The 16394-nt window shown below is 34.3% G+C and overlaps 2 protein-coding genes across 2 annotated transcripts; one reads left to right on the forward strand and one right to left on the reverse strand.

The window, feature by feature from the left end:
- Window positions 1–4148: 4148 nt before the first annotated feature.
- On the forward strand, window positions 4149–7710 carry TRIADDRAFT_32834 (uncharacterized protein; the record flags this gene model as incomplete). The annotated part of the gene is made up of 12 exons (XM_002117585.1): window positions 4149–4340; window positions 4902–5077; window positions 5481–5553; window positions 5830–5936; window positions 6062–6239; window positions 6310–6354; window positions 6443–6717; window positions 6835–6915; window positions 7007–7079; window positions 7175–7231; window positions 7355–7482; window positions 7557–7710. 12 exons carry the CDS (start codon window positions 4149–4151, stop codon window positions 7708–7710), a joined length of 1539 nt encoding a protein of 512 aa, XP_002117621.1.
- Window positions 7711–9053: 1343 nt separating this feature from the next.
- On the reverse strand, window positions 9054–11108 carry TRIADDRAFT_32818 (uncharacterized protein; the record flags this gene model as incomplete). The annotated part of the gene is made up of 4 exons (XM_002117614.1): window positions 9054–9221; window positions 9420–9638; window positions 9787–10077; window positions 10332–11108. The coding sequence occupies 4 exons, from the start codon at window positions 11106–11108 to the stop codon at window positions 9054–9056; spliced, it is 1455 nt and encodes a 484-aa protein (XP_002117650.1).
- Between the last annotated feature and the right edge of the window lie 5286 nt (window positions 11109–16394).

Below are 16394 nucleotides of genomic sequence, written 5' to 3' on the forward strand. Positions count from 1 at the left end.
GTCATCTGATTCATGAACAGTGGTGAAGGTCTTAAGCTGAGTCCATGTTGCGTTTAGTAGCAGGATGCATAGGTAGACTAAGAATTTCATGTGATCGATTTGGCTGGTATTCATGCTCCTTGATTTGGGGTAAGGTGATGATGCAGTACATCATCATGCAATGATCTCGACAAGAACAATCAACTTATCCAACACCTAGCTCGTAAGACTTGGCGTACTTGTTTGCTAACTTGTACAATATTTCACTCCATGGACAATAGTGTACGCTACTCCCATTTTAAACTCCCTTATTATCCAGCATTGCAAGTACAATCAAACCATTTTTTTTATCCCATGCAATATCGTAGCAACATGGAAAAACTAGCTCATGTGTTGTACCCTAGCGATCAGTCATCGGATGCACCGCTAGTTCTCTTCTCTCTTCATACTGCTACTTGTGAATGAGCAATCACCAATACGTCATGACTGAGAAGGTGAGCATGTGGAAAGTATTGCACAAATGCATTCATTAGAAATGATGCTGTTACCTTTTCTTCCTTTAAAACCATCAATAAGCCATCGTGTCCAGCAGTAGTGGCATGAATAATCAAAAATTCCTATGCTTTTCCACACAATCACTACACTGTAAAGTACTATAGTGTATAGTATTCGCACATTTCAATATCCTCACGGATAGATCTTCTATTGGTTAATGTCGATTCCTCGAAATAACGACGAGATTAGGACCTATCAAGTGTAAAATAAATAAATAAATAAACAATCAAATAAAGATATGGCCAATCCATCGACTGTATCTATACTACAATATTTTTCCTACCATAACAACGTGCAACCGCCTCATTCCTCTACAATACATTATCATCAACGGAGAATGTCAGTTGGAATTTAATAATGGACAAACTCGCCTGTACGATCCTCATGCAGCAATAGTCTAGACCATTACAGGCTAGCTAGTACGTTGTACTGGTGTATGCTAGAATCTCTAGGGCTACCTCTATCGTCGATCATCATCACACATCAGCTTGCACTTTGCTAATGAGGGAATTGATCTAATCTTGATCAATACCCTCGCAAAGGACTCTTTAGTCATACCACATTTGATGATCAAGTTAATTCAATTCTACTGACTCTCTGGATCGCTATACAAATAACATTTTCAAACTAGAATCAACCATTTCTAGCCCTACACCATCACAGAACTTACAACTAGACATGGATTTATGCTTAAACTGATAATCATCATGGCGCTCAATAAGCAAACTATGGATAATTATTTATCATTAACTTCAGTCTGCCTTTTTCAACGCCCACTCAGCTTGGCTATTAACACTCTTCTGGATATTGTCTACGGATAGAAATATTATTCTAATGGATGTTGTAGCGAGGGGCTTTCTACTCCAGTAGACGTTGCCATCACCACGGCTAGTTCGAGATTGAATAATTACTGTACAGATGATGGATTACTAGCTGGATCGAGCCGACATTGGCTCATAGACCATTGCTTTGATTGATGCGGAAAGAGAGTCTCGATCGCTTGCGATGGCTAGACGTCTCGGAATATTGTACTTAGCCTAGTAGAAATTTTATACTATACCGACTTGACTGATCTCTTGCTTGCGCCTATAAATCCTGACAGTAGAGAGTACATTTACAAGGCAACTACCATCATCCTGCCAACTCCAACGTGAAAATCCGCAACTATTGTGTCGCAGTTTTCGCTAAGTCATTATCCATTTTGACTGATGATAACGACTAAATTTGTATGATTGGCAAACAGCCGGCAATTCTTTCTAATTCATTAAACATATTAAGCCGAGTGATCAAAAGCTTAAAATTTCCCATTTTCGTCATGCATTTTAATCAAGCGGCACCATAGTGTAATTGAAATAATACAGGATACTGTATAATACAGTATACTGCTCTAGTCCTGAATACTGTCCAAGACAATTGTTGTTTCATTAATTAGAAATTAAACTTGAGTTAGTGAGCGTTTGCCAAAGATTTTTTTTAAATTCATTTCCTTTATCATATCGAAGACTACTCATCACTTCGTGCAGATATTTTTAGCCCAAAAATTGGACCATGTTTATATGGCGACATTTTCAGCCAAGTTTTACCATATTGCATGGAGGCATTGTTTAGTAAAGTTTTGCGATGTCGCATGGGACATTTTCAGCCAAGTTTGAGACTTGCATGGAAACATTTTCAGCAAAGCCTTGCCAAGTGATTCGATGGCTGATGATAATAATGATTATTAAAATGATGTCCTGTCAAGGTTACCATTTTTGAACTCTTTTGTATTGGTACAGTACTAAAGTAGCTAAAGGAATACTACAAGATCGAAAAATGATCGGTCAAATAGTAAATCATCCATGATCGAGTCACGCGTTAGTTAAGCACTCTACTAGGGATAGCTGATTGTGTCGATTGATTTTGCCCAACAATTTTTCTACCCACCATTCGACATTTGTAGCTTTCATTGTAAAGCATAGCCATATGAGTAATTACACTGCCAAATACAGTATACTGTAGTAGTTCAAATTACGATCATATCAAGGAACTCGCTAAATAATATGACCGATTTCTTTATTTCATGTACAGAGTTCAATTAGTCTGCAACGCATTAATCATTGGTCAGAGAATTTGAAGGTGAATTTCTTATCCTTCTAAACTTGTGTCTTACTGATAAATGGCATAAAAATAGAGCAGGTATGGTAGAAGTCCGTATGCGGGATAAAGATACTATCTCAAAGCCTCAACGATCTCACTCGCATTTAAGGGATACTGTAATACTACAGCCCAATAGGCCAATACGATCGATGCACAACAAATATCAGCGACGACTAAACTTTTCCTAGTCCCTACAAATAGTCAATTTCAGGAAAAAACCCAATGTAGCAATCTTTACGATTCTTTTATTGTGGAAGAAGAGTTTAGATCTGAGCAGCTGACGTAATCAGCAAGCTTTATTGTACTGTACGTACTAATTTAAAATAAATAATTTGTCCACGTACTTTGCAGTACTATAGCCTGGTAGTAACCGTATAAATTTATAAAATTTCAAAACCTACAAAACAAGAATTGAATCTTGTCCAATGCTATATTATGACAAAATAAATAATAATCATTGAAAGCTTTTTTTATTTTTGGGATAGAAATGATAATTTATTTTGTTTTTATTGTAGTCATTATGAAACCTGGTGAAGGAAGTAATAATGGTACATCGGCAAGTAAAGAAGCTGGAGACAAGCAATGCACAGGTATCAATAAATTATGGTAGAAATAAGTTCACTACATTGAAGTTATAATTGATCTATCAAAACTGATAATTAATGATTTCGATATATTGTCCACCTGAGCCGCGATAGAGTATTTCTTCCTATTATACGAGTATACGTATTCAATATCGATTTCTGTACATAACTACTGCACTGAAATTATTTATAGTATGGTATCTCAGCTTTGTAATTGCGCAATTATGGTTGCAACAAACTGAATTTATTACGCTTAAACTCTACAGTACACCAGGGAACGTTAACATAAACTTTTTAATCCTTACTATAGCTAGTTGTTGCACTGAAATTCATCATAGTATGGTATCTCTGCATTATAATTACGCAGTCATGGTTGCCACAAACTGAGTATATTACGTTTGAAATCTACACTGTGATTGTTAGCAAATATTTAATTTTGAACCTACACGTATACAATGCATACATGCAATGTACTGAATTGTTTCACCTATTTTACGATTGGCAGTCGTTACGCTAATTGACTATTTGAATTAAGAACAGTTTGATCATACGAGTTAATGTAAACAGTTGTCGGGTCAAAATATTCTTATTTCGTGTAAGGATGAACTTATTATTCTCTATGGATGCTCTACATGATACTGTACAAGTTTAGTTCTTCAACAATTAGAAATGTCATTTAATGCGTCTCGGATAATTCTCACATTAACTGTAGTCTGTGATTACTAGTGTATTAAAGAAATAATTAATAACTTGCCATTTTTCACCATAATTCGTGTCAACAGTATCTTCTTGGTACAACAATATACACTATTTAATTTCCATCGCTTGTAATAGACCCTAACCTATGCTGTAATGTTGACTGGTGAATTATTACTTACTAAATTTATAGAGTCTATGCCTCCCTCAATTAAACATTTGTATGCTGGACAAACAATATTTATAACTGGCGTATCTGGTTTCCTTGGCAAGGCATTGTTGGAAAAATTGTTACGTGTTGCACCCAATATAGAAAGGATTTATGTTTTACTCAGACCTAAGAAAGGTCAACAACCCACAGAAAGATTGAAAACTATTCTACAAACTAAGGTGATAATTTCATGCATCCCTATGAAGGAATATATACTTAATTGATAATTCGTTTAGAAAGGATGCTCTTAATTATTCTGAAGTTGTATAAATGTATAAATTAACGGCAGTCTATTAATAAATTGGTAACAGCATATGTTACTACTAACCAACTAGAACAATGCAATTTTAACTAGGAATGTATTACTATAGTACTAGAAGTATTATCTACTTTAATGTAGTAACGTATAATATTTTAAATTATAAACCTTGATAATAAAATAGAATTGAGTTTAGCCTGCTACTAGTGCCAGTAGACCTATTTCATTTAAGATAGATACGTACGTATGAACTAAATTAGCACAAGTTGTTACTGAAAGCTGTATTATTTCATCGATTACGGTATGGGATTGTGCATGGTATCATTTGACAAACTTTGAGAATGAAGCGTAAGAACATATAATTCCTACGTTCACTTGTATTAATTAAAATACATAGGATGACAACTATTGAAAAATACCCGTATAATGAGTAATAGCAACGGCTGAGATACATAATTTTATGTACTGTCTATATTTTTAGCTCTTTGACAGCATTAGAGAAGCTTCACCAAACTTCACTGAGAAGGTTATTCCAATATTTGGCGATATTACACTTGAAAATTATGGTATATGTGAATCCGACTTGTGTGATATAATTGCAAACACAGACATAGTGTTTCATGTAGCTGCTACAATCAAATTTGATGAACTACTACGGTAAATGTGGCATCATACAGCGGTATTAATTTATTAGATAAATACAGTACTTGGCTGGATTTTATGTGTTTGGATTGACTACAGGCAAAGTTGTGATGTATTTTTTTTTATACGAGTTTTCACAATTATCAAAGCAAAGTACTAGACAGATATAGAACATATCTTTATTTCATTAGTGAAAGATGAGTGTAGAGTGATAAATTGTAGATTGTTATGCTTATAAATGTAGCGAAATACTTCTTGCACTGCTATTATCGTAATGAAGTCTCATATGCATATTTTGTAAAGACATATAGCTAAACAATCTTAGTATAAATTGTAGACTGTAAACCTATGAAGTAATGTAAAGTTGTGTTGCTATCATCCTATTTAAGTCTAATATTTTTAATTTGTGCCCTCTTAGCAAATCTATTTTGCAAAATGTAGTAAGCGTTCAAACTATGATCCGGATTTGTAAACGAATGCCCAAGTTAAAGGTATTATACTGCATGAACTTGACAATTTATGATGTAACATTTGTCACTATTGAATATATGTGCACAATATTTACGTGCTCAATACTTGCAGCAGCTTATAGTAACAGTTGTAACACTCAGTAATCTTTATATCCATCACCCTGTACGAGTATTTATGATAGAATTATAGTCTGCTTAGTTAATAGTTAGTACTTAGGAAAGCATCAATACTTCATTTGAACGACCTATATAGATTTATTTTTAACTTTAACCTATTACTATTTCTGCTATAACAAGAGCTATGTACACGTATCTACGGCCTTTTGCAATACGGATAAAGAAGTAATTGAAGAAGTCATATATTCAGATATCGTTCCACCTCAAAAATTAATTGATGCAATGAGGTATAAAATTTTCTCAAACTTTATTCAGTTATAATGATTTTAATATCGATGTGCTTTACCTAAACTTAATAGCCGTACTCTATGGAATAAGATCAGATAATATATTAATTGTTTTAATTTGATAGTTGGATGGACGACGACATGATAAGCCAGGTAACACCAAAATTATTGGGAAGACTACCAAATACCTACACATTTACTAAGAAATTAGCTGAGATTGTTATCGCTACGGAAGGTTTAAATCTTCCAATAGCCATTGTTAGACCTTCTATAATTGGAGCTTCTTGGAAAGAGCCTGTTTCTGTAAGTACATATTTTAATTGATATGTCCAACAACGATGACCCTGGTATTGATATTTAGTATTCACCTCAGGGATGGATAGACAATTATTATGGTGGGACAGCAGCGATGGTTTTGGTTCGTAAATACAGAAACATTACATTTGACTGAGCATAAAGAAAGTCGAATAATAGTTTGTTGATGATAATCTGATAATCTCGATTAGGTTGCGAAGGGCTTACTACGTCGAATTGTTGCCAAAGAGAAATGCAAAGCTGATTTAGTTCCAGTCGACTATACTGTCAACATGCTTATAGCTGCTTGTTGGCATGCAGTGCATGCTTCGAAGCAGCAGACTCCTTTAATCTACAACTGTTGTAGTTCGCCAGACAATCCTTTTGTATGGGGGAGTTGGTTATCTTTAACCCTGAAGAATTCCTATGAATTTCCGCATGATCAAGTATTTAGAATGCCATCTTGTTCAATGAATGGCGAAACCAAGTAAGTACTACGAATCGATGTAGTATACTTCAGAAATTGGAGTAAGTTCATATTCATCAGCCAGTGAGTTCCATATTGGACTCACGGTTACTCAAAACTTTCGTTTTCTATCTGTAGCCGATTTCATCTATTTATGCAACACTGGGTTCCGGCATACATTGTGGATGCATGGCGTTTTGTGTGTGGCAAAAAACCAAGGTATAACTGCAAAAAGTAGACTTTTATATTTTTTGTTTTATGCAGCAAAGTATTAATTTACCATCAAATTGATTAACCATTTACCTTTTAGGTTAATAAATGAGTATGATCGCATTCACAGATCTATGACTGCCTTTGAGTATTTTACGTGCACAGAATTTAAGGTATTACTACTAACTATACAAGTGAAATTATTTTAATGGTTGGTGATCTTTTATTTTGATATTGATTCACAATAAGAGTGATTTTTGGTTTACAGTGGACTAACAAGAATGCTAAAAAACTGTGGCAAACTATGACACCAGAAGATCATAAGGTAAATTTTTTGTGCTCTTATGCTCTAATACTTCTACTATGTAACATTAATCAGCCAGTAAACTGTATGATTTTCTGATAGTATTATAGAAAATTTAGTCTCTCCTTTCCTATTATTTTCTAGGAATTTCCATTCGATTTCACTGAACTGAATTGGGAATCATATATCTCGAATTATTGTATTGGTATTAAAAGATATTTAATGAATGAAGACTTATCTAACCTTCCTCAAGCAAAAAAGAAAATGGCTAGGTAAATTTTATATTTTAAAAGCTTCAGAATTTGCACAGTATCTGTAAAATGATGATTTATAACCTATTGTTTAGGCGACAACATATACGATGGGGTACTTATGCTCTTCTTGTCTTCATAATTTGGCGCGTCATATTTTCAAAATCGATGTGGGATAAGTCGTTATGGCTTTCTCGTATAAATACATACCTTAAAACAACGAGGACTTTACTACTGATATCACCATAAGCCTTAGAGTGTGATATAGGTTAGGATATTACAGTACAATCCATTACTTCCCTTTATTTAGCATTTGTTCAATACTGAGAGTTGCGATGCTGTCGAAAACAAAACACATACTGATAAGAGGAAAGGAAATCATTGAATATTTCCATGAAATTTTTATTTTGTGCTGCAATTAATATTAATTACATGAAAATCGAAACTATCGTTGAAAATTGGTAAAAAGTATACCGAATAAAAAAAAAAACTTTTAAAAGTCATTTGTATAACCAGTAGAGTGGATTTTACGCCCATACAAAGTATTTCTATAGTATTAGAAAATTGTTTTTAATGTAGTAATGAATAACTGTACTTGTTTGTTTACTTTGTATGCTAATATGAAAACGTTCCTCTTTATTGCTATACGTAGGGTATATACAATACTGTAGATTATAATTACTACTAATAGTTTTAATCAATTAATGATAAAATACGATACATTTTTGATTGAGTAAATATATATTAAATACTCTCTTAACATATACCTTGATATATTAGAATCACTGCGGTATCTCGATGAGTATACTGTATGCTATGCTGCGGTGCATTCCATGGTAATTATTGTAATAATATTTATTTCAGTCAACTGTATCTAAATTTCGAATGTGATTCTCGAAATCTACACACATCATTGTTAGCCTATCAAATAATTTATGACAACTGATACACAAACACGTATTCCAGTAACAATTGTAGTGATGTAGATCAGCATATTTTGGTATTTAAACTACGTAATTGCTTGGTTAATTATGCTTTCTGTTCGGGATAAAATCTATAGCTATATTTAGTAGTTTGTATCTAAAAGATTTGATAATTATAATCGGAGCTTTTATAGCACAACCTTTATCAATAAATATGTTTACATATTTGAATGGGAAGGAAACCTATCGTTATGTTGTATTGTATGTTAAAGGAGTACAGATAATCGAAATTTCTTTCTGGGCTCTATATCTACAAAGTTATTTCATATGCAGTTTCTGAAATTGGTACTTTATTTAAAAAATATCTCATCCAATAATGATATACAAATACGATTGATCCAGATTTCAAAACCGTGGAAAAATTTTTAAATTTTACACTGATTAATAACAATTATTCCTTGTATATAACAGGGACTACTTAACCAAAATAGACCCTGTTTACATAGTCGGAAGTCCTGGTATACAGTTGAGTTCTTAATACAAAACTAGTTCAATTTCCCTATATATACTTGAAGGAAAAATGTAATAATAATCAAAGTGGACAAGGACCGCTTGATACACTAATACGATCTATAATTTATTATTCAATATTCGTTCATTCAGACTAGGTTATAATTCAGTTTTGATTGAGGAATCTTCCACAGAGTTGTCCGCGCTAATTTTTGGCCTATTTGCAGCAACATGCTTAACGCCTTTTTCAATCATTCTTAAAAATTCACCAATATTAAACGCATAGTTTGTAAATTTAGCATGAGCTCCAAGTGTTGGATGATGGCCCTAATGGTATATCCATAAATAATGAAATTAATCATTTCTCATTAGCTAAAATGTGCATGATTGGTAAAAATGAACGCTAAAAAATTCTTTCATAACATTGCCTAAACAATAATGGAAGTAATGTCTAAAAGTAACGAATATTGCTGCTTGTACATGCAACATAAATTTTCTATATATAGTAACAACATCAAAGTTTACCTCATCTTGCTGAATTAAATATTTCTTTTTCTCCCAAGTTAAATATTTTACACCTCTCAATCTTGCAAGGTCATAGTAGCATCCCTCATCTTCACAGTTGTACAACTCGAATGCTACACCCCAATGAGGTTGGAATAGCATATGTGTTAGTCCGGAGCCATGCATACCAATAAAAATGTCTGAATTGTGAGTAATTTCTAATTGCTTTTCAAAAGGCATCTATTTAAAAATTATAAATGAGTCAAAAGCAGGAATAAACCAATGGGTAGAACTTCTATTTATTTATGAATTATCATTTATGTCTATCGCCAGACGCGATCATGTTATCATCGAAGTGAGTTTATGGTAGAACTTGCTGGATGATTACCTGATAGGTATAGTCAACACGTGTAACATCGTAATTCCAAATGGTCTTTAGCGCTCCTATCAGTTTATCCTCGTTAAGAATTCTACGATATTTGGTACTACGTGACAGTAGTGTGATTCTATATCGGTTTGGATCGTAAGGTTTTGTGGTAATATTCAATCTATGTACAACATGCTCAGAGAAAGCTTTCATCAAACCACTATTATAGCATCCAGGAATCAATGGCATATTATAATATAATCCATAAAACATTCGCGGGGGTAGAGTAAAAATAGCATCTTTAAAGCAAACCTATATTTATAAACATACAATAGACAAAACTTTAGTGATGCATTATATGGTAGGACATTGTCAACTCATCGCCAATATCAAGTAGATAATAATATCCATTAGAATTCAATTTGTAAAACAAATCGAGTTTCTTACAAATGCTTCAGGCTACTTTGGTTACGGAAACAGTACACTTGATTTATAACAGAGTAGAATTGTACAAGAATCCATTGATGATATAAATATTACCACAAACTTGGACAACAAAAGCTTACCCTCTTATTGTCGTAATCAGATAATCGCTTGACAGGATGTCGAGAAAACGCTTTCCATGTTAATGTGAAAAAATCACCATAATTCATAGAACTAGTATCCCACATGACGATGTTGATATCGGTGGTAAAAGAGCCATTGACATGTTGAGTTACGTAGAGGTTGACAAAATCGCAAAAATGATGAAACATATTGATACCAGCATCTAACTTCATGAAATAAGTTGGACGCTCGACAATAACATCGCAGTGATGTCGATCTATGACGGGTTTGAATTTTAACGATGTGAAAGGGCGTAATTCTGAATGCCATGATTGTAATTCACCTTTTTGTTTATCGCTATTTTTTAAGCGTTGGCCATCCAATTGGCAATGGCCACCAATTTCTCCTTTTTTAAATACATCGGTTCGAAATCGTTCACGACTATCAGCCATTCGAGAATTTTTTAAATTCATGTATAGATTGGTTGCTCGACAATATCTCATATGTTGATTACAATCTAAGGTTGAATCGCCTTCTTCGTCAGCTTTACATAAGTGCATCATTTCATCGCGAAATTCACGTATCATACCAAAATCAGCAGAACGCCAAAATTTATCAATTTGTTTCTCTTTGGTATGCTCCCAACCGCGTGAATCCTCAGGGCATATTGGATAAGAGTAATAATTTCGTTTTCGGCAATGTTTCTCATAACCCCAGCATGGTTGTTTCTTACTTAACTTTTTATACTCTGATGAGCATTTGTTATTACTACACTCTTGTCTTTGTAAATGGCTCATTTGGAAATATTTTTGATGTAAATCAGAATATCTATCCAATTGATCATCACTAACGACACTGGCAATGTCAATGAATAGGATAACTGCAAGAACGCATAAAGTGAGTGGTCGCATCCTAAACCACTGTCGAGAGATTATGACATTAAGGCAATTTTTCATTTCTTACCGCTGCTACTGTTATGTAGTGTACTGTATAACCTGAGATTAATAAATAGACAATGGCGTTGTTAACCTTCAGTTGTAATTGATGCAATCGATCCAAATTGAAATACGCCTAGCTTTACAGAACTTGTAATTTGCGCCATCAGATTCAGTATCGATAGGTTAATTATTATTCTACTACTGCTACAAGTCATTGAAAATTTGAGAGTAGCTCATCACTGAAAAGTGGATGGTAACATCCCCTAGCAGATTCGCACCACTCGTATTGTAATTAACCTTAAACAGCAAGTATTAACATCACTATACCTGTAAACCAGAGATAGGCTAGTCTTATACTTCCACTCGTAACGATATTGCTGGAAAGACGAATCGATTCCCTTCTTATTGGGCTTATAAATGGCAAATTACCATTTCCTGTCCTGGAAGAGAAAAGGAGAAACAGGAGGACTAGCACCAACTCCAATCCAGTATCGAAGAACTCCAAGAAGGCGTGACGTGTCAGTTGCGGACGGATGGACTGAGTTCGCCGGCTGCTTGGAAAAGGGATTTCTCCAGAATAAATCATAGCCGCAAAATCGTTCTCAATTTTACGATCTTTTGGCTATGATTTATCATTGAGAAATCCCTGCTTAGAATAACTTGTAGACAATTGGAGATTAAATTGGTAAGCTTTTCCCTACTGTGCTGGACATAGTATAGTAGAGCGGCACTACACTACACTATAGAGGTTTCTTTCTTTTTACCTTTATGAGTGGCACCATGTTCATGGACGTCGGTTTGAATACTGCAATATACTCTGTAATATTTCATTTTGAACGTGAGCACTTCCGATTAGATACAGCTGTTAACATTAACTTGGTTCTATTCACTTCAACGATAGTTTATATCGATATATACATTGTACGGTATATTGTATGATATGCAACAATGTATGCTTATACTGTACAGCAAATGAATGATTAACCAAAAATTATCAATGTACTCTGGTGTCTGTATCGGTGTTTTGCAACTTTCTGCTTCTTCACTCTGAAATGTAAAATCACTAATACATTTTGACAACAACATTAACTTGGTTCTATTCACTTCAACGATAGTTTATATCTATATATACAGTGTAGGGTATATTGTATAATATACCCTATTATATGCTTAGATGGAGAATGATTAACCCATAAATAATCAATGTACTGTGATGTCTGTATCGGTGTTTTGCAACTTTCTGCTTCTTCACTCTGAAATGTAAAATGAGTAATGCATTTTGACAACAACATTAACTTAGTTTTATTAACTTCAACGATAGTTAATATCTGTATATACAGTGTACGGTATATTGTGTGATATGCAACAATATATGCTTATACTGTACAGCAAATGAATGATTAACCAAAAATAATCAATGTACTCTGATGTCTGTATCGGTGTTTTGCAACTTTCTGCATCTTCACTCTGAAATGTAAAATGAGTAATGCATTTTGACAACAACATTAACTTGGTTTTATTAACTTCAACGATAGTTTATATCCATATATACAGCGTACTGTATATTGTATAATATGCAAAAATAGATGCTTGGATGGAGAATGATTAACCCATAAATAATCAATGTACTGTGATGTCTGTATCGGCGTTTTGCAACTTTCTGCTTCTTCACTCTGAAATACACTTTGACAACAACATTAACTTAGTTTTATTAACTTCAACGATAGTTTATATCCATCTATACAGCGTACTGTATATTGTATAATATGCAAAAATAGATGCTTAGATGGAGAATGATTAACCCATAAATAATCAATGTACTGTGATGTCTGTATCGGCGTTTTGCAACTTTCTGCTTCTTCACTCTGAAATACACTTTGACAACAACATTAACTTAGTTTTATTAACTTCAACGATAGTTTATATCCATCTATACAGCGTACTGTATATTGTATAATATGCAAAAATAGATGCTTGGATGGAGAATGATTAACCCATAAATAATCAATGTACTGTGATGTCTGTATCGGCGTTTTGCAACTTTCTGCTTCTTCACTCTGAAATACACTTTGACAACAACATTAACTTAGTTTTATTAACTTCAACGATAGTTTATATCCATCTATATAGCGTACTGTATATTGTATAATATGCAAAAATAGATGCTTAGATGGAGAATGATGAACCGATAAATAGTCAATGCATAGAATAGAAATGCTGAAGCAAGCGTACTGCAGATTCAATTTTGCTTAACACTGAAGACTGGTGAGCAGTATTTCACGACTTGCTTCTGATTCATTCCGAAATCCAAAAACACAATTTCAGAGTGGAGAGTGTTTCTTTCTCGTATTCTGCACTGAAACATCGCCATCACTTATAGTCAGTCGTCGAATATCTACTGTACAGTAAATCAAAATCGCTACTGTAGCGTAGGCATGATGGAAGGTTCAATGATTCAGCGAAAACCGATTAAGCAGCCATGTTAGAGATTGACACAAATGCATTGAGTAAGAAAATATTCCTTATTGTAGACTACAAGTGTGGGTTACCGTACAATTCAATTTTCCTACGATTTGATGGATAAAAGTGCTGCAAGTCAATTTACTCGCATTAATTGATTTTAGCCCTAGCTATTCTGCCTATTCAACTTCAGTCTACCATATTAATTACTGCACCTTGCATATAGCACATAAATACAGAAAGACAATTTAACATGTCTTCAAGCAGGACATTGATCCAAATCTGTTGAAATTCTATTCATTATCGTTGACTAGAGGATCATGTAGAATTTACTTTGTCAATGAAATATCAATCCTTTCGGATAGTTGAACGAGTTTTAGAATGTCCCATGATATAAAAACATATGTAATTACATTTGCATGACTTAAGTACTTTTCTACTTCATAAACATGAATATTAACTGTCTAGGTTACGTTATCAATCAAGAAGTAGCAAAAAGAGAGAGAGAGCTGGTGTGAAGGCATAGCCTGGAGGTTAGCACATAATTTACCTTGAGCTAAAAGTATTCATGCTGTCTACCAATGTATTTTCCAACTGTACATAAGAATACTTTGCTTCAAGCCAATTTTGGAATCGCAACGACGGGATCATCATCTGTAAGTACAGCAAGTGCAGGGTATACGATATACTATATTTGTACCTCCTTTTTACAGATCAACATCAAATAGAAGACTGGCCGTAGATTATATGTAGAAAATCGAATCTACTGTATCAATATCAATATACGACTTTCCATCATTAACATGTAGAAAATACCAATCTACTATACTGAATTTTATACATGTAATGTAGGGGAATCGTATATTGATGTGGATCCGAATAGAGTATAAATAACGTTTCGGATAACTCATCCGCGCCCAAATGCCCATTCTGCGTTGAAAGCGCTATTATCAACATGAAGCATAAGATGATTTTGATTTTAGAAAATCCAATCTACTGTATCATTATCCATATACGACTCTTCATCATTTACATGTATAAAATACCAATCTACTGTACTGAACTTTATACATGTTATGTAGGGGAGTTGTATATCGATGTTGATCCGAATAGAGTACAGTATAAATAACGTTTCGGATAACCCATCTACGCCCAAGTACCCATTCTACGTTGAAAGCGCTTTCTAAACATGAGGCATAAGATGATTTTGATTTTAGAGTGAAGATACTCAAATTTAGACAATCTACATAACGTTTCGGATAGCCAATCGGCGCCGAAAATATCAATCTTGAGTTGAAAGCGCTGTATAGAACATGAAGCATAAGATGATTTGGATTTTATACTTGATCCGATTTTACACGCGTACGACTTGTGTTCTTGCGATCGCATTGATAGAATTGGATATACACAACATCTGAACAGTATAGCCAGGGATTCTTCAGCTAGCCAACTTAGTCCATTTATTTCTGTATCTACCCTGGCATGTGCTAATCATCCATTTCTTGCTTGATGTTGATAAAATTGAAAGTTGATCTTTTGAGTATGTCAACATTGAAAACGTCCCAATGCACCAAGAAGTGATTGCCTTTTTTTGACAGAATTGGATACACCACGTCTGAACGGTATTGCCAAGGATTCTTCAGCTGCCAAACCTGGTCCATTTATATTACTGTTAGGCTTAGGGTTAGGGTACCTATACTGGCGTGTGCTAATCATCCAATTTTTGCTTCATATTGATAAAATTGAAAGTTGATCTTTGAGTATTTCAACATTGCAAATGTCCCAATGCACCAAGAAGTGATTGCCTTTTACAGAATTGGATACACCACCTCTGAACGGTATTGCCAAGGATTCTTAAGCTGCCAAACCTGCTCCATTCATTTCTGTTAGGCTTAGGGTTAGGGTACCTACACTGGCATGTGCTAATCATCCATTTCTTGCTTGATGTTGATAAAATTGAAAGTTGATCTTTTGAGTAGTTCAACATTGCAAATGTCCCAATGCACCAAGAAGTGGTTGCCTTTTACAGAATTGGATGCACCCCTAACCCTAACCTCTGAACGGTATTGCCAAGGATTCTTCAGCTGCCAAAGCTACTCCATTTATATTACTGTTAGGCTTAGGGTTAGGGTACCTACACTGGCATGTGCTAATCATCCATTTCTTGCTTGATGTTGATAAAATTGAAAGTTGATCTTTGAGTATGTCAACATTGAAAACGTCCCAATGCACCAAGAAGTGATTGCCTTTTTTTGACAGAATTGGATACACCACGTCTGAACGGTATTGCCAAGGATGGTCCATTCATTTCTGTTAGGCTTAGGGTTAGGGTACCTACATTGGCGTGTGCTAATCATCCAATTTTTGCTTCATATTGATAAAATTGAAAGTTGATCTTTGAGTAGTTCAACATTGAAAATGTCCCAATGCACCAAGAAGTGATTGCCTTTTACAGAATTGGATACACCACGTCTGAACGGTATTGCCAAGGATTCTTCAGCTGCCAAACCTGCTCCATTCATTTCTGTTAGGCTTAGGGTTAGGGTACCTACACTGGCATGTGCTAATCATCCATTTCTTGCTTGATGTTGATAAAATTGAAAGTTGATCTTTTGAGTAGTTCAACATTGCAAATGTCCCAATGCACCAAGAAGTGGTTGCCTTTTACAGAATTGGATGCACCCC

The sequence above is a fragment of the Trichoplax adhaerens genome, genomic scaffold, assembly GCF_000150275.1.
Source record: "Trichoplax adhaerens TRIADscaffold_26 genomic scaffold, whole genome shotgun sequence".
NCBI classification, from domain to species: domain Eukaryota; kingdom Metazoa; phylum Placozoa; class Uniplacotomia; order Trichoplacea; family Trichoplacidae; genus Trichoplax; species Trichoplax adhaerens.